The following is a 24442-nucleotide window of genomic DNA, read 5'->3' as shown; positions in this document are numbered from 1 at the left end:
TATTCTCCTGTGGTGCCATGCTTGTCGCTGGCTTCTTCCTGATACAGTTCTTGTGGGACTCCCTCATTGCTGTAGTTTGTCAATAGGTTCCAAGAACAACTCTCAACTCTTGCTTCCCACTATTGCTAGTCCCCAAGTACTTCACTATCCGTGTTGGTTCCCTTTAACCCTGCTCCTACCTTTATAAATTATTCCTTCATTTATGTCACTTACAGCAAGTCACTGGTTTCCTACTAGGACCTTGACTGATAAAGATGGTGTCTCTATAAGAAGTGATTTTGGCTTCAATAACAGAAAGTCTGACAAACAGTGGCTTAAACAAATAGGGTATTTCTTCCACAAAATGAGAAGTCTAGTGTAGCAGTTACAGGCTGATGCAAAAGCTCCATGGTGCTGTCATAAAGCCAGCCTTTACCTTTCTACTCTGCTTTCCCCTGGCACATTGGTTTTTGTCTTCCTGCTTTCACCTCATGATCATAAAATGCTGCCCAGCTCCAGATATCACACCCACATCCAAGGTAGGAAGAGAGCAAAAGGGCCATGCCCACTCTGTCTCTTCTGCTCCCATCCTCTCCAAACTTCTATTTGAGTCATAACTGGATCATAGGGCCACTCCTAGACTCAAAGGAGGCTGAGAAATTGGGGAACAGAGTTGTCATGACTGTGTTGGGCAAATTAAGATTCATTGCTTGGGGCAGGGTACATTGCCATCCTAACAGATCATCTTGTTAGAAAAAGAGAGCAGGGGAATTGGTATTGGGTAGGCCATGAATACTAACAGCTGCAGTGAAGCTTCCTAAGGCTGGGGATGCAGGCTGTGTCCAGTGTGACAGTGAACAGAGAGCTGAGACAAGCTGGTAGAGAGGAGTGCCTGCAGCCAGGGATAGGTCTTAGGGATCCACTGTCCTTAAAACTGCCTCATGTCCAGTTTCTCACTTTGCTGAGAGTTCTCAGGACCACGAAATATAGAGAGAAACCCTACACACAGTCAGAAGACTCCTCTGCAAAGTCTTCCACAGCATGGGCCAGCCCGTGGCTCACTTGGGAGAGTGTGGTGCTGACAACACCAAGTCAAGGGTAAAGATCCCCTTACCGGTCATCTTTAAAAAAAAAAAAAAAAAAGTCTTCCACAATAGCCCCAGAATTTCTCTCTACCTCCTCCTTGTGTCCAAGCATCACGTGATACTTCTGCTACATCACCAGCTCCACTATACTGCAGTTATCTTTCCACACTAGGCTGTCTTCACCCACTAGACTGGGGGCTACTTGGGGACAGGAATCTTGTTTGTGTTTCTGACCCCTTGCTCAGCTAGCGCCTGACATATAATAACAAATGCTCAGCGAGGATTTGATTCACTGACTAAATAAAGGAATGAGAGTTGGTTGTGCTGCCCCAGTACACTATATGACCTTGGGCAAATAACTTCTCTGAACCTCGGTACCTCGTTGTCAATTGGGAGAGTTGCACCAGAAGATCTCAAAGACCCCTTCTCAGTCTGACATATGGCATTTTTAACTCACACCATGAGCCACAGAACTCCCACCACTGGAGTTATTTATTTGGATGGAACCATTAGCTATCTGGATATCCCATGCTAAAATGCACATAACACCATATGAGGAAGTTATAATAAAAAATCCATCAGCATGACTGAGGAAAAGTCTCTGGTGTTTATGATTAGTTGATCTCAGAGAGAAGTGTCTTGGAGGAGTGCAGCATAGTAGAGGTAAGTTTATTTATTTATTTATTCTTTTAAATCACCTTTCTGATGACAAGTACAGGTAAGTTTTGATGTGGGTAGGAAAGAAAGACTGAAGCCAGGTGTACTGTCCAGGTACTTTAGAACTAATTTAGATTCTGCAAGAAATAGAAAGGAGGCAGGGTGCCTAGGTAACTGGAATGTAGGGGACATAAGGACAGTAGGGAATTCTAGGGGACACAAACAAGTACCAAAGAAAATGCCACCAATTTGTCCATGTCTGTCTAGCAGAACAGCTGAACATGAATGAGCCGGGCTGTTCATTCAATTAGAGGGTCAGTGGGGCAGAAATGGAGCAAGGGCTGATGCTTCGCTCCAAGTGGGATGGAAAAAGTATTCAATGGGAGACCCCTCTGGGCAGCAGGTATGGCCTGCAGCCATTAGCCTTTCACTATGATACCTCATGAGACAGTCCTTAAGGTCCCTGCATGGCTGAAACTGAACAGAAGAAGGAAGAGCCTGTCCTTCATACCTTCCAGATCCCCCTCCACCATGGCATGAGCAAGGAAAAAGTCATACCCAAAGCAAGTGACATTCTTCCCAAGGTGCCTACTTTTGTCTTTTTGCATAACCTGTCGTGTTATCTCCCCCTTACAGATATTTTTGCCATGAGTATAACGATAGTAATTTATCATTAATCACCATGGGTAATTCACTTTTGTGTGTGTGTGTGTGTGTGTGTGGCTGGCCAGTATGGGGATCTGAACCCATGAACATGTGTTACAGGGCTGCACTCTGCCCAACTGAGCCAACTGGCCAGCCAGTAATTTGCTTTTGTTTAACCCCAGGTACAGCAGATTTATCACAATCTTTGGTCCATACCCTCTTTTTTCGTTGATCCAAGCGTGATTCATCTTCGTGTTTATTTATGTTTAATTATTTATTTATTTCAAAATAATGTAAGAAAACATCCACAAACTACCCCTCAGCACTGGAACTGAAACATGAACCATGCCCACATCTACCTGTGTGGTCCTCCTTCATCCTATCCCTCTACCTGCTGCTCTGCTACCCTACACAGACTTTTTTGAAAGTGCGATCTCAAATTGTGTGAGGTGAGAGGCCGTGAGTATGTATGAGGCTTATGAAGTATCACATCTTTTACCACAGTTTATTCACCAGGACCACGATCCAGTGCTTCCACGCTCTAGCTGGCTGAATTTGCTCATGTTCAGAGGTACTCTGAGCCTCAGTCAATGACAGGTGTTCACAGCATTGTGGATGGAGTCACCAACTCGCAGTAAAGTAAGATTGCCCACCAATATATTTCACATCATTTTAAAATTTCATCCAAGCCAAGATTCCTCAACCTTAGCACTACTGACACTTTGGGCTGGATAGTTGTGTTGTGAGGGGCTGCCCTGTTCTTTGTAGGATGTTTAGCAGTATACTTGGCCTCTCCCCGCTAGATGCCAGTAGCATTCCCAGTTCAACCAATTCTGCAGATAAAATGACCCCCAAAACAATGCCCCTCCCTGAAAGAAAATACATACACACTTGTACTGTAGAGCCTTGTCATGCAAAGTGTGGTCCTCACGCTAGCATCTTAAACACCTGGAAGCTGATTAGAAATACAGAATTTCAGGTTGCACCCTAGACCTACAGAATGGAGATCTGCATTCTGAAAAGATTTCCAGGTGATTCATGTGCACAATAAAGTCTGAGAAGCTGTCGCTGTAGAGATTACACAAATCACACTTCTGTGAATAAAGTGAGCCCAAATGCGCTGTTTCTCAATGAAGGGGTTACTGCCATTTTGGGTGGGACGATCCGTTGTTGTGTGGTGTTGTCCTCTCCCCTACCTGCCCCCTTGCTTTGAAGAACATCCCATCCTATCCCCATTAAATGCCCACAGTGCTACCCAGTGCCCAAGACAACCAGAAATACCCTCCAACCTTCTCTGGGGAGCAGAACCACCTTGGGTGTGAATCCCTGGAGAGGAGTGTTTCTTGCAGCGAGGAGAATGCCCCTCCCCCCCCCACCCCTGCTCATAAGACCTTGGGTGAATGCAATACTCCTGACAGTAGGTGGCTGCCTGTCTGCAGAGGGGTCCAGGAAGTGAGGAAAGATGCTGAAGTTAAAACATCACAGTGCTCTACATCACATCCTTAAGGGATGGGGAGGCACCAGGGGATGAGCACTGGCCTAGGAGGAGCCAGGGCATGAGCCTGGCATACCCCCACCAATGTCTGAGTGGGGGTGAGTGGGGGGAGCAGGGCCAGCAAGGAGTGGAACAGGAGACACACAGGAGCCCTCCAGGAGAGGCAGCAGCTGGGAGGTGCAGCCCGACCAGTCAGACCAGCTGGGCCAGTTCCCTCTGGTCCTGGCAGCCTCAAGGGCCTAGTCTGGATAAAGCAAATGAAAACAGTTTGGCATCCCAGAGCTGCGTCTGGGGTGAGGAAGGGAATGCATACAGGTGGGCAAGTTGCCTGTTCTGTGCCCCACTCCCTTCTCACATGGAACGGGGGCGAAGGATCTGCAAGTCCTTCCCCGAGTGGGGAGCAATGGATGGCTCTGCAGCTGGGAAACTTGAGAGCTCAGAGCGAAGAGCCCCAGCTTCCAGGCTGCAGCTGGATGCCTACCCTACGCTGGGAGCAGAGCGGCTGGGCTTGCCCTCCTTGCTGATTGCCAGGTGCGGTGAGCCATAGGCATCTCCTACCAGGTCCCCATCAGTCCCCTAGGCTCCTACCATTACAACTACCCTCAGTTCCCCAGATGCCCAGCACGCCCTCATTCTCTTGCCTGCCTGCATTCCTTCTGTGCTGTTTCTTCCACCTGCAAAGTCCTTCCTTTCCTTTTAGTAACTCCACTCATTTTTCAAGACCCCTCATGGTAGCACTTTCTGACCTCCCCTTCTCTCAGCCCTCAGGCTCAATTGGGGGAGCTGCATCCTCTTTTGAGTTCTCCTAACCCCAGGCATGTAAAAATAAACTGTTATGTTATAGATTGGTTTTCTTGAGCATAAAACTTGTGCTTGTTCCATATTTATATCCCTGGTGGCTGGCACAGGCCCCGACACAAAATATTCAAGAAGTGTTTGTTGAATGAATGAAGTGCTTCCTAGAGTGCTTGGTCTAAAAGGGTCACGTGCTAACTATTCTCTTTTGTTCATTTCTGTCAATCAGTCAGTCAGTTAACCAGTGTTTATTGAGCACCTGCCTCAGGCCAGGTCCTGGGCATTCAAGGAAGAGCAAGAACTGACCCACCGTGCACCATGGCTCTTAAGCTCCTGTGAGCCTTTGACTGCTAGAAAGAGCTCAGCTCGTTTACAGTTGAGGAGGAAACCGCAGCCTGGGGATGGGAGGGATGAGCCTGTCTCACACTTGTCTGTGTAGTGAGTGGGGTCTTCCCCATAACAGCCACGGTGGGTAATCCCTGTTCAGTGTCCGAGTCTGCTCCAGATACACTTTCCACAGTTGGCAGAGCCAGCCTCTCAAATGCCACAGCTCCCATGCTGAAAACACAGGAGACCAGTGCTGGCAAACACCACACCTCTTCTCTTGGAATGCCCACCACCTTCTATAGCCCCTTACAAGGGGGCTAGATGGAAAATCAGAAATAGGATCAGATTGATGCAGAGGTTTGCAGCCCCCCGCTTTGTCTTTGACCACTAGAAGACATTTTTTCTAACTCTGCCTGTCTCTGGATTCTTTTCTCCCTGCTTTAGTTTGGAAACCTGTGTTGGAAGAAAGGCATAGAAACTCCTCAGACACAACATGTCCTGGAGATCTACAGGGGGAAGGAGGTTCTGTCCTGGCTCAAGAGACGGGTCCTCGTCTTTGATATGTTCAAGCCCAGGGGTAGGCCTGGGATTCTGAAACATAAAGAGTTCCTCCAAAGTTGCCTTCAAAGAGTCCCAAATTCAGGTTTCCCATTGGGCCCTCAGTTTCCCAGGGTTGTTTTAAGAAAGGAGGAATGTTGGCCAATTCTGTCTGGGACCCATATCTCCAGGCAAAGCTAAAAAGGGACAGCCTTTAGGGAATATGATAGAGGTGGGAGCAGAGGCTAAATAGCTTGTCACCTCACTTCTCTAAATCATCTCACATCTAGCTGTGATCAGTTTTGTTCTCACATTTAGCCAAACTAAGTTGTCTCCAATTTTCTGGCCCCCTCCCAGCCTGCGGGCCTCTGACCTCTGGCCTTCCTTTGGAAAAGCAACACAGAGCCCAGATCTGCAAGAATGCCTCCCACGCCGAGCCCCTCAGAATGTCAGAAGCAAACTTTCCATAGTCTGCACCAAGCTCCAGGAGGCAACATCTGAGAGAGGGAGTGAGGAAGCCTGCCTGGCAGAAGAGCAATGGGAGCTGGGCATCCATCCCCGGCAGCTTTTCCACATTGGTTGTCTCTGCCAGGAGCCAATCCCAACAGGTCAGCTATCCTGAGATCATCACCTTCTGGAATAAGGATAGAGCAGTATTTAACTCATTTCCTCAGGCCTCATAGCTGTGAGGTCACATAAACACTGGTAATGAAAATTCTACTGGCTCTTCCATAGGAGCCCCAGTCCCAGGACCAAGGCCAGCACACAAGGTGCTTCGTGCAAATTAGAAAAAGAAGGCCCCTGTCAGTAGATGTGTTTAGAAGGTGCCTCTTCCCAATGGACAAAGCAGGAAATGTCCCCACTTGTGTATCTAGCCATGAACTCTTTTGGCACAGCATGATTTGTAGAACTAGACACGTGGCTCTGAATGAGCCCCCTTCCAAAGCCTTTCCCAGGTGGTCTGGGTGTGCTCCAGAGCTCTTGTGCAGCCCCTGCAGTTACCGCCCAGCATCTGCCCATGCTTTCTTTCCTGCTCTGGCCCTTGGTTGATGTCCTCTGTCTCTGAGGCCACTGGAGGACATCTCACCTCTGCTGGTGCCCATTGTGGGGGGTGCTAATGTCCAGCCTCAGGGGTGCCTTCCCAATGTTCTCAGAATGGCCAAGCGAGGCTTTGCCTCTGGCACCTGGGCACAAATGCAGTGATGCTGGAGGCCAGCATTACACAGAACCAACTCCTATGGTCGCTGCCTGCAGGCCCTCCCTACGCAAGGTCATGCACAAATCCTTGGGACCAGGCCAAGAAAGCGTCACTGTCTAAAATGGATATCATGAGGCTCTTCCTATTCTGGTTCCCCCAGCTCATAGGGAAGCCTTCCTGCTTTCATCATTCCTCTTCCTCAAAGGCAAACAAAATTGCCTGCTGTCCCCCCTTTGCCCCCCATCAGTTTATGGGACATATCTTACACATGGGAGTGAGTGGAAGCTCCCACTGCAAATGGTACTGGGAGACCTTATATTCACTCCACTCTCAGAATGTGGCACCCAGATGTTGAAGTTTATTAAACATTAGAACTGGTTGAATCCCTTAATTTAGAGCTGAAGTTTCTGGCACCCAGAACACTGGGCTTGAAGTAAGAAGCTGGCGGCATTCAAATCCTTTTCTGCTCTTCCTTCATGGGTGACTCTCGTCACCACTTTGCTTCTTTGAGTTTGGATCACCTCATGCGTAAAATGAGTACAATCATAAGTACTTGGGAACTCTCTAAGATTCTCCAAGACCTTCCTGAAGCACCACACTCTGGTCAGGATAAAGGTAGGGCAAAACAGCTTATCTTCGTACTTCCTATTAGCCACACAGGTTATTTAACTTCACATCTTACCTTATTTCTTAACAACCCTGCCATATGTCTGCTTAGGTTCTCAGCTTGTGGCCCATTTTGACCTCTTAGTTCTGTTCTGCCAGATGCAGAAAAGTTGATAACTACTATCTCCCTATTCAGCATGTATATTTATTATATATATCAGTGTAGAAATTCTGGGTCGGGCCATTTCCAATGTTCTGAGAAGACCATGAAAAGTAGGGTACTTCTGCAGAAAAGCAGAAGCATAGTCCGGAAAGGAGTTTCCATGTAACTGAAGAGAGAGAAGCCTAGTTCCTTGGAGAGTTCCCTAGTACCCTGTCAGCAACAGCTACTGTGAGATGCAACTGGGCAGCAGTCAGCAGCCCCCAACCCTGGGTTAAAGCATCTTTTTACCCTTCACTTCCCTCCCTCCTGGGAACACAAGTTGGTTTGGCTTATTATGCTTCCTTCTCATTGCTTCTTCCACCTCAAGACACCTAATCACTGGTAAATTTAAGATGCAGCTGCTGTTCTGATTGGCTGATCCGTTGCTGGGGTAAAGACCAGCATAGTGATGCTGCTTTCCCAGATGTGGTATCCTCCAGGCCTGAAACTGCCTCCCCATCCCCACCCCTCAACCCCCATTTTGTACCCCTTGAGTTTCTTCCCACCCCCAGATAGTCTCTCCTTCCTTCTGTGGTTGCACAGTAAACAAGCAGTCGGTCCAAGGGTTCCCTAGAGACCCAGAGGTTTTCATCTTTGGAGTGTTTGGCCTGCTAAAGCTGGATTTTGTACAATCCATGAAGGCAGTGTGATTGAGTTCCTATGTTTTCAATGTCATGGTTAGGTGAGAGAATGGGACACAGGACAAGTAAGTTTTGGTGGGCCAGCATGGAGATTTAAAGAGGTGAGTCCTGGGTGGGAAAACTCACTGGAGAGTGGTGAATAGAGAGGAGGGGATATTTGCTATAGATAAACTTCAGCTGCCACACAGCTTATGTTGTTGTGCTCAATAGTTTGTGCCAAGTCCTCCTTGCTCTTCGGGTTCACCATCTACCCCAGGAAAATTTCCCTGACCCCCTCCTCTTCCCCAGAGCTGAGTTGGAAGCCTCTCCTACATGTTTCCACAGCCCCTGTGTTTTTTTATCTCTAGTTGTGGCAACAATGCACTGAAATTGCCTGTTTGTCTCTCCCACTAGCCTGAAGTTTGTGTCCCACCCATGCTCAGTACATTGAAGTGCTCAAGCTGATTCTTTGTCTCATCCTCTTTTAACCATAAATGTGTATGAGCTTAACCCTGGCTTTCCTCACAATTGGTGGGTGCAGTTCAAACCTGTATCACCACCTGGCCGCCAACCAGAGACAAAGTTTGATATTAACTAGTAAAGGTCTCACTTCACCAAAGAACACCTATAACACCTGGAAGGACCAGAAGTCCCTTGGGCTACCAAGCCAGAAAGGGGTGAGGGCCAGGGGCCTCAGCCATGCCCCCCGACACTCACAACTAATCCTGAGGGTGAGAGCCAAGGGCCTCAGCCACATCCCCCTGACATGTGCAACCAGCCCAGCAATGACCACTGAGCCGCCACAAGAAGGGCCCCAGGTTCCGGAGCTGGGGTGATAGGGTGTGGCGCCACGGCTGTAATGTCTGGAATCCTGCTCACAGCGCCAATTGCAGAGCTACTTATCCTGTTCGTGATGCCAATTGTAAAGCTAGGTGACCATGCCAGTTGTCGGGCTCCTTTACCTGCTGGTAATCCTGCACCGACTGGGCCGATTGTCAAGCTAAGGCTGGGTCTGGAGCCCACAGACTCCTCAAGTCCATTCAGAGACTGGGTCACAAACCCTTCACATGACAGGCTGGATCGCCAGACTTTCCACACGCAGGTCTATGAGCTAGGTAACCGTCCAAAAGGTGCTTGGAAGCCAAAGGTTGGAAAGCATGGCTGCGCAGGGTGGACGCCAGAGGCAGACGCCCGCCCACCTGCTTCACTATAAGTCATCTCTTTCTCTCTCTCCTCTCTCTCTTTTCCTCTCTCTTCTTTCTCTTCCTCTCTCTTCTCTCTTTCTCTCTCTCTGCACAAGAATAGCAACAAAACTAAAAAACATTGGTGCGCATGCGCACTAACACACACCACACACACACACACACACACACACACACACACACACACACACACACACACACACACACACACACACACACACACACACACACACACACCACACACAATTTGCTTACAAAGGATGCTGAACCACACCCAGAGGGACTCCAGGTGAGGGCCCTGACCAAACTATTCTATTTTCCCAACATAGGAGGTGAGGGCTTTTGCCACACCCCTCTGACATCTGCACAAACCCAGCAATGACCAAGCCATCTCTGGAAGTTGCCTGGTCTCCCCTGTGGGAATGAGGAGGGTACCACAGGTCTCTATCCTGCCCCTCCTCCTTCCTCCTTCTTCCATCACATTTCCTTCCCCTTTCCCCTCTCTCCCTCCCTCCCAACTGCTCCGCAACAACATCATAGAATGTAAAAACATAATATTAATTTAGAAAAGCAAACAAACAAACAAAAAAACAAAAGATCAAATGCTACACTTCCAAGATAGTTTTTAGGAAGGGGTTAAAATTGAGAAGTTGTAGTTGTGAATAGGACACCCTGGGGAAAGGAAGTGAAGTGCTAGGCCAGTACTGCTGTAAGGTAAGAGATTAAATGAGCTAGAGAGAGAATCCTATATACCACATCCCCCATCATTGAGGAAGGCTTCCTGGATGTAAAGGACTTGGAAGTAAAGAATAACAAAATTTCCTCTACTACTTTAGCCTCCAGATGAAACACATGATTTGGGCCTGAACAATCAGAGCCCTAAATCACTAGCCCCAGTGGTTGTTTGGGAGGAAGGGGCTAAGCAGAGTGACTCCTGAGTCTGAACTTGAACCCAGATAAATGAAGTCCTGAAGCTGTTACCCAGTGGAGAATGACAATAAGCCACCAACAAGAAGAGCAGAGGTGAAAAATGGAGAGAGGACCAGTACACATGAGTTCCGGGTTAAGCACCATCTAAAATTTTTCATACGAGGGCACTTCAAAAGGTTTGTGGAAAAACAGAATTAAAAGTTAATATAAATCTTTCCATGAACTTTTTGAAGTATCCTCATATATAAAAAGCTGATAAATTCCCTTTTCTGAGGAAGCCAATTTGAGTTGGATTTCCATTCCATTGCAATGAAGAGTCCTGATGATGCAGAGGAAGGAGAGGCTTACATAGCATGAACAAAGAGAAGCTGGGAACTAAGAGCCAGGAAGTAGTGGACACCTACTCTAAGCGCCCCCGTCTAGGAACTGCCACCTCTCCCACAGTCATAGAGGAGGAATCCTCTGTACCTGGGCTTGTTCAGAAGACCCTGGTCACAACTGAGCCATTACAGTTTCTTCCTCAGAAAATTGGAATTGGGACTAAGAGTCCATTGTCAGTCAAGGCTGGTTTCCTGAAGGGGAAAAGAGGTAACACCTTGGGAGCCCCGGCATGGCTGAGTTTCCTGCCTGTGGGCTGTGCAGAAGAGAAAGCAAGGCAGTATCATCACCACTTTATAGATGAGGAAAATTGAGGGTCAGAGAGATTACGTGGCTTGCCTAAGGTTGCACATTTGGCACGACTTTACGGAACTAGAATCCAGCTTTTCTGAATTCAAGGGTTGGACAGGAAACAGCTGGGACAGAGCGGCCTAAGAACCCTGGATGGATGTGAGACTTGGGGCAGACAGCAGGGAGTGATCATATCCTGACCAGACACCCCAGAAGAGTCAAACCAAGAGCAAGCACTTGGAGACATCTCCCTAAACTCAAAACATCAAATAAATTCTGGTGAGTAAAGTGTCCCTCTCTCGGCTCAAGACTCGCCTGAGAGCCAGGACGCAGAAAGCACCTGCAGAGAATTCACAGTGCCTAAACCTGCGGCTCCTGGGAGGCCACGAACCTCCCGGAAACTACAACTCCCATTATGCACCGCAACCGCGTGTCCTAAACCCGGAATAAACTACAAGCCCCAGAATTCCTTGAGCGAGAGGCGCAAGTGCGGAGGGGCGTCGCCACGTCGGTCGCGCGGGACCGTTAAATTTGAAACTTGGCGGCTAGGGGTGAGGGTTTGAGGTGGCTGGTTTGTCGGGGAGTGGGGTGTAAGTTTTTGTCTGGGAGAACCCTCTGGTCGCTTCGGTAGCCCTTAGGGCAGGTTGCGGAAGGAAGTCCAGACAGTCTGCAGCCCGGAGGAAAGGCCCACGGCAGGACGGGGGCCTGAACCGGGAATGCAGGATGGCGGCGATGAAGAAGGAAGGGGATGCTCTCAGGTAGGAACGGGAGAAGAGCTGCTGGGAGCTGGGCCTGCGAGACCCGTGGGTGCCTGGCAGGTGGCAGGCTCCGCTCAGACCTGTCGAGGGGAGGACTGGCACGGTCAGGAGAAAAGCGGGCCCCACCGGAGCCTCTTTCCTCTTGGAGTCGGATGCTAGGGGTGGAGGCGAAGACGCAGTGGGGCACGTGAGAATCCTGCTGCATCCTGCTTCTAAGCAAAGGAAGCTGTGGGACCCCAGTGATACAAAGAGTTTGGAATTTGCAGGGTGGCCTGTGCTTGTACCTCAGCTCAGCCATTCGCTAGTTGTTTGATCTTGAACACGTCGTATACATGGAAAATGCTGATATTAATGCTACCTTACCGGGTTCTGAGGGAATTCAAAGTCTTGTAAAATAACTGCTTCCAAATAAAGGCTTAACGAATGGTTGGTGCTATCATTATGTCAATAGTGGAGAGATCTAAAAAGCCCTTCTCTGCGTATTTGCTGCTTTTCCGTATATGAAACAAATATATAGCAGTTCTTCTAGGTTGGGATTCTGTGTGCTTTTTCATTAGAGTCCACAATACCTACGTAAATGCCATGTCACGAGCTCTTTGCAACAAGTATTTATCGACCACCTACTAAGCGCTGGGTGTGGCAAATAAAAGACACAGTAATCCCAGCCCTCATGAAACTTAGGTTCTGGGGTGGGATGAAGGTGGGGAGACAGACAATAAACAAGACAAATAAACTGAAAGTTAGGTGGTGGTCAGTACTAAAAAAATAAAGCAAGGGGAATAGAGGGTGTTGGGGGTGGGAGGGGGTGCAATTTTAGATAGATTTGAACTGGGGGCTCACTGAAGAGGTGTCATTGGGTCCAGACTTGAAGGAAACTCAAAGAGCTAGTCATGCATATATCTGGGGGAAGTACAGAGACTGGGGGTGCAGTTTGGGGGAGGAAGATGCACCTGGCAGGTCCAAGGCCAGTGTCGCTGGAGCAGAATGAGGTAGGAAAGTAAAAGCAAATTAAGTTAAAAAGGTGAACATGCAGACATTGTAGGACTTGTCTTTTACTGTGTAATCAAAGGTCACTGGAGAGGCTGGCCAGATGACTGCTGGTTAGAGCATGGTGTTATAACACCAGGATCAAGAGTTCAGATCTCCACAGCAGCCAGCTGCCAAAAAAAGAGAAAGTCATTGGAAGATTTTGAGCAGAGGACAGACATGATCTGGATTTAAATGGGATCACTTTGGCTGCAATGTTGAATAGATTAAAGGCAAGAAAGGATGGAAGCAGGGGTACCAGTTAAGAAGTTATTGAAATAATCCAGGCATGAGAAAATGGTGGCTTGAGCCAGGCTGAAAACAGTGGAGATGGTGAGAAGTGGTTGATTTCTGGATATATTTTGAAGGTAGAATCAATAGGATTTGCTGATTTCCTGAGAGATATCAGAAGAGCATCAAGGTTGGCACTAAGATTTTTGGCTTGAGCAAACTGGAAGAATGGAATTGCCGTTTATTTGAGATAGGAGAAGACGGGGGGTGGGGCAGGTCTGGGAAGAGGTAGGAGGAGGAAGGGGGCAATCTCAGCTTGGTTTGGGACGTTTAACTGAGATAATATAATCACTATTTTAAGAGCAAAAGAGGAAATTCAGATGAATTCAACAACATTCAGTGCTTAGTAGTGTTATATCCTGTGTTAGACAATGGGGTACAAAAATAAGTGGTGTGGCCCTTACATTTACAGGATTCATACAATATAGTTAAAAGATGAGTAGTTACAACCCAAATTATTTTTTTTTTTTTTTTTTTTTTTTTTTGTCTTTTTCGTGACCGGCACTCAGCCAGTGAGTGCACCGGCCATTCCTATATAGGATCCGAACCCGCGGCGGCGGGAGCGTCGCCGCGCTCCCAGCGCCGCACTCTCCCGAGTGCGCCACGGGCTCGGCCCTACAACCCAAATTATTAATCACTTACAGTTAAGAGTTTTCAGCTCTCATCTAGACTGAAGTTTCACATAACTTTCACTCTGTTTTAATATTAGTGCCTGTCTCTCTTTTTGTTTTACACCCAGAGATAATGTCTCTTAGAAGTAGGCTTCTATCAGACCACTGCAGAGCTCTGAAGTACAGAGTAGTACATACCACATAATGGTGTTTGCCTCCAAAAAGTTTTGGAGATTCTCCCAGTAGGCTTGATAGAATTTGGGGGGCCAGTTATGACCAATGAACTTCATTTTTGTCTGTTTCTGCTCTGGGCTACCTTACATATACAAACTTCAGTTTTGAGTCATCACTTGAAACATGGGGTATTAGTCTGACCAACACTTTGCTAATTTTAAATTAAACTAGATGTTGCATTCGGTAGTAGGCATAGAACTGCTGCCATTTTGTCTAATTTACTTTTATAGTAAATTAAAAGTACTATAAATTTTATTCTTATAGTACTTTCCACAATATCCTTGCTAAGTTCTCTCTCTCATTAGGCAATATTACAGCCGTAAACTTGGAAACCAGGTGACAGAAGACTCAGGAGCTTAGGAGTGTAATAACACTACGAATATGACAAGCCACCATACTCAACCCAAAGATCGTGAAGTACCTATCTGAAAAAATTTTCAGTAACCTGGTGCTATCATAAGTCATTGTTGGTATGAAATTTATTTTTGTTTCCCTCTTCACAGTGAAGCCATGTCCCTGGAGGGAGATGAATGGGAGCTGAGTAAAGAAAATGTACAACCCTTAAGGCAGGGACGGATCATGTCTACACTTCAGGGAGCATTAGCACAGCAAGAATCTGCCTGTAACACTACTCTTCAGCAGCAGAAACGGTGTGTAGAATGGTTGGGGCTCAACCTCTCATCATTTATCTCCAAATGTGGTAAATAACGTGTGTGGATCCAGGCAGGTTGGCATAAGGAGTACACTTCAAAAACTGGTAATGTGAGAATCTGTTCCCCACCTACTTTCTCATCACATGACAGCTATTGGAAGATCTCAAGTATGATTAAGAACAGGGGCTGTAGGATTTTATTTCGTTGTTGAGCAGCCAAACTCTTTTATCAATAGAAATACCTTTTATACAAGGGCCAGTAATAAGCATAAAGTAAGTATCACATTGCAGTGTTTCCCCAAAATATTATGTCATTCTGGACCCCTAAACAGACTTAATTCTTTGATAGCAATCAATCAGAGAGATTGCTTCCTGGGATTCTGAGTAATGAAGGAGAGTGAATCTGCTATCTTTTATGTGTACTCAATTACTAACTTTCTAGGAAAGTATTCTGGAGAATGTGACAAAAAGAATAGTGGTCTCCAAAGATCATGTAAACCTCAGAGAAATTGGATTTATACTAAAAAGTTTCTTAATAATGTTTTAACAAACTCTGGATAAATAAAAGCTGGAAAATACTCTCACATTATTCAAGTGGACCTATGGATCTTGCTCTCCTTTGAGTAACACAAGTTTTGGTAAATATGCTTTTTTTAAAAAAGTAAAGTATCAGTTTCTACCTTCAATCTCTGACCAAAAAATTCTGCCATCAGAGGCAAATTATTATAATTTGGGGTTATAAAGTAATGAATATCCTTATCCATCTCACTGGACTTTAAAAGCATTGAGTTCTTTGGTTTTATTTCAGAGATGGTAAGTGTTCTACTCTTTACTCTTCTTCCTGGTTTCTGTGACATTTTACTAGTTTTTCTGTTTCTCTAAGTACTCTTCCCTTTTTTCTTGTTGGCTTTCTACTGCATTTCACCTACGTCTCTGTTCTTTGCCTTCCGTTCTTGTTTCATATTCAAAATTTTTAGGATTGTTTATTGTTGACATCTCTTACTTTCCTTCTAAATATCTTTTTATCTGCTTGTAACATATAATTAGATGAATATTTTACTTAATGAATTAAATACTGAATCTCTTCTCTCATAAATCAGCTTTTTCTACTTTTCCTTTTGTTTAATGCTACCAAAACATACCTGAATGATCTTAACTCATTGCTCTTTCATCCTAATTTTATTTAGTCTGACACTAAGGACTAGTGGGTGTTTTTTTTTGTTTGTTTGTTTTTTAAGTATAATTTACATGCAGAGAAGTGCTCAGGTTTTTAAGTGCACTATTTAATCAGTTTTGATATGCATTACAGGACACAAAGCATTACTACCTCAGTTATCATGCTCAAAAGTTCTCTCGTGGTTATTTCCAATCAGTCCCTCCTTTCTTGCTATGCACCTGCTGATTAGCTTTCTATCACCATAGGTTACTTTTACCTATTCTAGAATTTTATATAAATAGAATTATATAGCTCTTTCATTCAACATATTTCTAAGGACTTTTTGTGTTACTTGTATCAGTAGATTATTTCTTTTTATTGCTGAGTAATATTCCATTTGTTTATCTGTTCACCAGCTGATGGACATTTAGATTCTTTCAGTTTTGTGCTTTATGAACAAAGCTGCCAGGAACATTCTTGTACAAGGCTTTTTGTGGACATAAATTTTCATTTCCCTTGGAATGGAATTGCTGGGTCATAGAATAGACGTATGTTTAACTTCTGAAGAAACTGCCAGTTTACCAAAGTGGCTGTAACAGTTTACATTCCTAACAACAATGTATGAGTCCATTTGTTCCATATCTGCTCTAGCATTTGGTGTTGTCAATGTTTTTCATTTTAGCTATCCTACTGGTGTGTAGTTGTATCTCATGGTTTTACTTTGCATTTCTCTGCTGGCTAATGATGGTGAGCACTTTTTCAGGTGCTCATTGGCTTTTTGCATATCTTTCATGGTGTATCTGTTCAGATATTTTGCCCAGTTTTTAAATTGGGTTGCAGGAATTCTTTATATATTCTGTATACAAGTCCTTCATCAAATATATGTGTTGCAAATATGTTTTTCCCAGTCCATGACTGTCTGTTTATTTTCTTGGTAGTTTTTTTTTAACCATCAACTTTTTAATTTTGATGCAGTTCAGTTAATTAGAGTTTTCTTTTATGGTTAGTGCTTTTTTTGTCCTCTTCAGGAGATCTTTGCCTACCCCAAAATCACAAAGATATTTCCCTGTATTTTCTTTTAGTAGCTTCATTGTTTTAACTTTTACATTTAGGTATATGATTCATTTTAAATTTATCCTTGCATATGGTGGGAGGTTGGATTAAAAGTTCTTTCTTTCCTATATGGGTATCTATCTAGTTGTTCTGCCTCCATTTGTTGGAGAGATTTTTTTTCTTTCCCCATTGAATTGCTTTGGGGCCCGTGTCATAAATCATTTAACCACATATGTGCGAGTTATTTCTGGATTCTCTCTTCTCTTCCACTGATCTAATTGTCTACCCTTTCACCAATAACCAATTATCTTGATTAGCTTTATATAGTAAGTCAGGTAGGCTGAGTTCTCCAACTTTTGTTCTTTTTCAAAATTGCTTTGGCTATTCTTGGTCCCTTGCCTTTCCAAACAAATTTTAAAATCATCTTGTCAATTTCTAGAAAAGAGCTTGCTGGGATTTTGGTTAGATTGCATTGAATCGATAGTTCAATTTGGAGGATTGCTGATTTTTATCAGTAGTGTCTGGGATTTTATTTTTTCACTATTTCTGTATGTAATCTCATTATCTCATACTTGAATTGTCACCATATCATGGTCATAATTGTGGTCCCTTCTTTTAATGCCTCCTATTCTTATAATGTTGCTTGATTAATCTTCTTGAAATCTTTACTTATATTCAAGATGTCATCCAATTAAAGAGCCAATAGTGGTTCTTTAGTTGAGCAGATGGAATTCAGTCTTTAAATTTACATTTTAAAGCATGTCCTTCTTACCTCTCTAGGTATCTCCATTTATTCTCAATACTGACTTTATGTTATAGCCTAGGGGCCACTCAGTTTCCTCTGGATAAACTCTCCTAACTTAACTTTATTCAATATTAGTTTCCCTCTCTCTTGGAAGATTCTCTTTTTCTTTCAAATCTTAAGTTTTCTTTAGAGTCCTGCTTTATGTGGCTGCCTCTGTGATACCTTCTTTTGGTTTCTTAAAGCCTTTATTACCCATTCTTGGCAACTGTAATATATTATACAGCCTTGTATTGTTAGTTTTTCATTTGTGTACTTTGTTTTTCTTATTAGAGTGTAAATCTCTGTGTTAAGGACTGTTTCACTTTTCATATCAAATATAACCCCTTATACAGTTTTTTTGTTTTTGTTTTTGTTTTTTGGTGGCCAGCTGATACAGGGAACTGGATCCTTGACCTTGGTGTTACCAACACCACACTCTGAGTGAGCTAACTGGCCAGCGCTTACAGTTTTTGTTAATTATCCAAATTATTATCTAATACTTCCCCTCTATTCTAACTGGTCAGTATTAACTTAGTCTTAGCCTCTGCCTTTTGCAGCTCTTTACAGTCATATTTTGCACCTTTTTTGAGGTGCTCCTCAAATTATACATGGTATTATTCTCGGACTAATGATACTCATGGAATTTCTCTTTAAGATTCTTATTATTTCTATATACTTGTGTGTGTGTGTGTGTGTGTGTGTGTGTGTGTGTGTGTGTAGTTTGTTCAACATTATGATATAAATACAAAATAAAAGCTATCATTTATTGAGTACTTACTGTATCTTAACACTTTACATTTAAGGTCTAACCAACCTAATAAGGTAAATGCTATTATGCCCATTTTGCAGATGAGGAAACTGAAAACAGAATTTAAGTAACTTGTCCAGTGTCACTCAGTTAGTGATTGGTGGAGATGGATTTGGATCTAGGGAGTTTTGTTTCAGAGCTTTAACTGCTATGTAATTTTGCTTTTTTGTATGTTGTCTTGAAATTTATTTTGCTAACTTCTATACATTTTGTTCCTCCGGTTATGTCAACAGGCAGAATTCTAATTATTTCCATTTTTTTCTTTCTGTTTAACAAACCCTCAAACTCTAGTGCAGTTATCTAGATCAATATTAAATACATAGTAAATGAATAAAGGAAGTACTACTTGTTCATTCACTGTTGTCACTGTCGTATACATTAACATTTTCTGTTTAAATTTCAGGGCATTTGAATGTGAAATTCGATTTTACACTGGAAATGACCCTCTGGATGTTTGGGATAGGTGGGTCTTTTTATTTAACAATGGCAACAGAAACCTTAACAGATGAGTCCTTATGGTCATGTTTCTTAAATTGGGTATATGGAGTAGTGTGTCACAGTAGAAAGTGGTGTCTTGGGGGCACAGAGATCCAAAATAATCATACTGTGTCTCCCTGAGGTGTTTAATATTGAAAACGGTTATTGAAAATGTTTATGGCATGCAACTTTGAGCTATATCCTTTTATCATCATTTCCAGTACTCTGCAGAAGCACACGTTAGAGATACTTTAGAAAAGTTTGAGGGCTATGGGCTTAGGGCATGTTATTAAGGACCTCTGAGGAAAAATACTTTCAATGTGTTAGATATTTCTGCTTAAAGAAATCCAGAATGGGCCTTGAAGTAAGAACAAAAGTACATGTTCAACATAAAATGTTTTTCTTTTCTTCCCATTCAGGTATATTAACTGGACAGAGCAGAACTATCCTCAAGGGGGAAAGGAGAGTAACATGTCAACTTTATTAGAAAGAGCTGTAGAAGCACTACAAGGAGAAAAACAATATTATAGTGATCCTCGGTTTCTCAATCTCTGGCTTAAATTGGTAAGTCTTTCTCAAGTGCCATCTGAGTTTAAAATATTAAACCAAGAGATTTTCTCTGGAGGTATGTGGCATACCAAAAGAAATGGTAAAACCTGGGCCATTTAGTAGATAGTAAACATTTAATAAGTACTCAATATTTATTGAAGTGGTTCTACTTAAAGATGGACTTAAACATAGTATAATAAGGTTTTTTACCCCTTTCAGATTGATCACAAGGTCTGTAGCTCTGTCAGTGGTTATGGGTTCTTTATTCTAAACATAATTGGGCCATGCAACTGTACTGGAGGAGGAGGTGCAGAAAACACCCAGGATTTTTAGATAAAGGTGTAAAATTATTTTAGTTTGGCTATTTCGGAGTTACCCAAAAAAAAAGGTTTAATTAACTTTTGGATATATTAATCTAATCTCATTATCCTTTTATTTATGTTATTTCTTAAGTGATCTCACTCAGCACTCAGAATAACCTAGTCTTTATTGGCTATCCCATGCCCAAAAGCACCAGTGCCATTCAGAAAGTTGTTGAAGAAATGAAATTGATGTTCAGTTTTGTTGATGTAGTTACAGATATCAAGGATTGGTATAACGTATCATGCTTATACTGATAGCACATTCAGAATTATAACATTTCTTGAAACACCACCATATATGAGAAAACACCACTAATTTGGATAAGCAAGAAAACCCCATTTATTGAATTACTGCAAAATTAAACTATAAAATACTGTTTTTGTTAAAGATGTTAATGGAGAGTTTTATTTATTCAACATTTATTGTACTAGATCCTGTCTAGGGACCAGGATATAGTAGAAAGCAGTGTTTTCTGCCTTTGTGGAGCTTAGTTTATTAGGGAAGACAGATGTTAAGCCATTAACTGCAAGTGTAACAAAAGGGAAAGTACTAAATTCTATGGGAACACATACAAGGAGGGCTTAACCTAGGCTAGACAATCAAGAACAGATAGACATCAGAGCAAAGACATCTAGTAAAGAAACGGGAGAAATGGTAGCCTCTCTGGTAGTAAGAGAACTTCTAATCAGAGCAGTGAAGTGCCATTATTATATGAAATTAGAAACTTTTTATAATTTCTAATGCTGATTAGGGTCTGGTGAAACTAATATTTTTGTGAATTATTAAATTTTAGCATTTTAAATTTGTATAACCCTCTTAGAAAGCAATTTGTTACCTTTTAACATAGTTCTTTCTACTTCTAGGAATTTATCTTAAGGGACTACGTCATCCCTCAGTGTCCATAGAGGATTGGTTACAGGACCTCCTGTAGATACCAAAATCTGTGGATGCTCAAATCCCTTATGTAAATGGCATAGTATTTGCATATAACATATACATATCCTCCTGTATACATTAAATCATCTCTAAGTTATTTATGATACCTAATACAATGTAAATGCTATGTATATAGTTGTTATACTGTACTGTTTAGGGAATAATGACCAAAAAAAGTCTGTACATGCTCAGTACAGACCTAATTTTTTTTCCCAAATATTTTGATCTGTGGTTGGTTGAATCTATGGTTGTGGAACCCATGCATAAGGAGGACCAACTGTAATGTGAAATGTGAAAGGTTGTATGCACGAAGATATTTAATATAGAATTATTTATAATTGGGCAAAATGAGAAGTTGTTTAAATACCCAGAAATAGGGGAACAATTAAATTTGTAAGGTATACTAGATGAAATATAATGCCTCCATTTAAAAATAATGGGTAAACAGTAACATGGAAAATGAATGATGCAATGTTAAGTGGACTGAAAGCAAATTTTATTTTGACCAAAAAAATTCATAAAATGATTCATGCCCTTAAGGAAAAAAAGACTGAAAAAATATATCAAAATATTTATGGTGTGGGGTTTTTAGCGATTTTTTCATCCCCGTTGCTACTAAAATTATTTACATTGTATTTGATGTTGTAAGGTCCCTTCTAGAATGCAGATTTGACCATGTAATTCCTTTGGTTATAGCTCTCCCACCCCAGCATACATACATTTACTATCAGGTAAATTCACAATTGCTTTGCTTGGACATTGAAGACCTGTCACAGCCTTTTTCTCCAGACTCCTGTCTTGCCTGGACCCCCACATACCTTTTAATCTTCTCTGTCTTTGCATATGCTGTTTTCCCTGGCTGGAGTGCCCTTTTCTTCCCATTCTCCACCTAGTGAAAGTCCACTTCTCCATCAAGGCCAGGGTCAGATATCACTCCTTCTTGAAGCCTTTCCTCCCCACTCCCTTTTCTTACAAATCTCTCACTTTTGTCTCTTTTTTTTTATGTCCTCCCAATATGGTCCCTGTCACATTGTATTATAATAGATATATTTTCTTCAGTGCAGGAATTACATATAATATTTCCAGTGATTGTTTGGCACATAAAGGTGTTCAGTAAGTGAATATAAATTAGTAACTGTTAACACATTTAATTTGTTACAGGGGCATTTATGCAATGAGCCTTTGGATATGTACAGTTATTTACACAACCAAGGGATTGGAGTTTCACTTGCTCAGTTCTACATCTCATGGGCTGAAGAATACGAAGCTAGAGAAAACTTTAAGAAAGCAGATATGATATTTCAGGAAGGTGTTCAACGAAAGGCTGAACCACAAGAAAGACTGCAGTCCCAGCACAGGTAAATTGCTTCTCTGGAGCTTCTCTTAACTCTTTAAAATAATGGAAGGAAATGGTCTTTTTTTGTGTCTGAATAAATTGTTCTCTGGTGGATTGGCAAGTTAAGTTTACTTATTTACTATTCAATTTTTTAAAGACATTTTAAAATTTTTCTTTAACATACAATAAAATCTCCTTGGTGTAAGGTTCTGGGAGTTTCCACAAATGGATAGAGACATGTAACCATCACTACAGTCAAGATACAGAATAGTTCCACACCCCCTAAAAGAATTCCCTCATGTTGTCTCTTTGTAGTCAAAACCTACTCTTACCTGCAACCCCTGGCAAACATTGATCTATTCTCCAGCCCTGTAGTTTTGCCTTTTCTGGACTGTCATATAAATTGAATCATATGTATATAGCCTTTTGAGTCTGGCTTCTTTGATTTAGCATAATGGATTTGAGTTATAAAAGTTTTTTATATATTCTATAAAAAGCCGTTTGTCAGATATGTGAAATGTAAATATTTTCTCCCACCTTAAGCCTGGTCTGTTCATTCTCTTAAATGTCTTTTACAGAACAAAAGTTTTTAATTTTGAAGAAGTTTAATTTATCAAGTTTTTCTTGTATGGATCATGCTTTTAGTGGTGTACGCATATTTGAGAACTCTTTGTCTAGCTGATGATTGCAGAGATTTTCTCCTAAGTTTTCATCTTCAAGTTTTATAGTTTTTACATTTAGATCTATGGTACATTTTGAGATAATTTTTGTATAAGTAATGGGTCAAGGTTTTGGGGTTTTTTTTTTTTTTAAACATATGGATATCCATTTGTTCCGATGTCATGTGTTGAAAAGACTAACCTTTCTCCATTGAATTGCCTTAGCACCTTCACCAAAAATCAGTTGATCATATTTGTGTAGGTTTATTTCTGCTATTCTGTTTTGTTCTGTTGGTCTATGCGTCTATCCATTATAGTGTGTAACACTATCTAGATTACTGTAGCTTTAGTAAGCCTGGAAATCAAGTAATATGAGTCTTCTAACTTTGTTTACTTGTAGTTCTTCTAGTTCCACTGACTTTCCATATAGGTTTTAAAATCAACTTTCTGGGATTTTGATTAGGATTGCCCATGAATATAGTATATTTCCCAATTTATTTAGGTCTTTGATTTCTTTAGTGAGCTTTGGTAGATTTTGTCTTTCAGAAAATTGGTTCATTTCATCCAAGTTGATGAGTTTGTGGGCATAGAGTTGTTCATAATATTCCTTTTTTATCATTTTCATGCCTGCAGGTTATATAGTGATCTTCCCTCTTTCATTCCTGATATTGGTAATTTGTGTCTTCCCTTGTTTTCTCGGTCTGGCTGGAAGTTTATCAATTTTATTAATCGTTTCAGAAAACTAGCTTTTTGGTTCAGTGATTTTTCTTTTAATGATTTTCTGTTAATTTTATTTCTGTTCCTTATTTCCTTCTTTCCACTTGCTTTGGGTACAACTTGCTCTTCTTTTTCTAGTTTAAGGTGAGAGCTTAGATCACTGATTCTAGAACTTTCTCATTTTCTAATAAGTATTTGATGCTTTAAATTTCCTTCTAAACACTGCTTTAGCTGCATCCCACAAGTTTAAATATGTTGTATTTTCATTTTCATTCACTTCAAAATATTTTCTAATATCTCGTCTATCTTTTGACCCATGGGTTATTTAGAAATGTGGTATTTAAATGGGAAATATTTTTGGATTTTTCAGATATCTCTGTTTTTGATTTCTAGTTTAATTCTGTTGTTGTTAGAGGACATAATTTGTACGATTTCAGTTCTTTTAAATTTTTTAAGATTTGTTTTATTACCCAGAATATGGTCTATCTTAGAGAATGTTCCACTTCAGGTAAAATATAGAAGCTTTATAACCATGTAGGTTCCTTTATCATCCCTACTCTTTTGGTATACTTGTCATATATGTCATATTACATACATTGAAAACCCCACCAGATAATACAATTTTTCTTTCAACATCCATACATATATATAAAAATAGTCTTTTGTATTTACCATTCCTGTTGTTCTTTTTTCATTTCTGAAGTTCCAAGTTCCCCGCCAGTATCATTTCCCTTCAAGCCTGAAGATTTCTTTTAGCCATTCTTTTAGAGTAGGTCTGTTGCCAATAACTTCTCTTAGTTTGTCTGAGAATGTCTTCATTTCATCTTCTTTCCTGAAGGATATTTCATTGGATGTAGAATTCTGAGTCAACAGTTCTTTTCTTTGAGCACTGTAAAGAAGTTATTCCACTGTCTTCTGTTTTCCAGGGCTTTTGATGAGAAATCTGTAGTCATTTGGGTGGTATCTTCCCAATATGTAATGAGTGTGTTAATTTCCTCTGGCCTCATTCAAGATTTTTTCTTTATCTTTGGTTTTCAGCAGTTTGATCGTGATGTGTCTAGGTGTAATTTTCTTTGCATTTAATC

The 24442-nt window shown here is 41.9% G+C and overlaps 1 protein-coding gene across 1 annotated transcript in view; it reads left to right on the top strand.

Annotated features, from left to right (window-relative positions):
- The first annotated feature begins 11655 nt into the window (after positions 1 to 11655).
- Positions 11656 to 24442, top strand: part of BUB1B (BUB1 mitotic checkpoint serine/threonine kinase B) — a 50295-nt gene continuing 37508 nt past the window's right edge. Inside the window, exons 1-5 of the mRNA XM_063091600.1 lie at positions 11656 to 11705; positions 14371 to 14517; positions 18724 to 18783; positions 19217 to 19361; positions 21807 to 22003. Coding sequence (XP_062947670.1) covers positions 11671 to 11705; positions 14371 to 14517; positions 18724 to 18783; positions 19217 to 19361; positions 21807 to 22003 — 584 coding nt within the window. The 5' untranslated portion in view covers positions 11656 to 11670. The remainder of the gene's footprint in view (positions 11706 to 14370; positions 14518 to 18723; positions 18784 to 19216; positions 19362 to 21806; positions 22004 to 24442) is intronic.

This window comes from Cynocephalus volans, chromosome 3, assembly GCF_027409185.1.
Source record: "Cynocephalus volans isolate mCynVol1 chromosome 3, mCynVol1.pri, whole genome shotgun sequence".
Lineage (NCBI taxonomy): Eukaryota > Metazoa > Chordata > Mammalia > Dermoptera > Cynocephalidae > Cynocephalus > Cynocephalus volans.
This window is presented reverse-complemented; position numbering and strand designations above follow the sequence as displayed.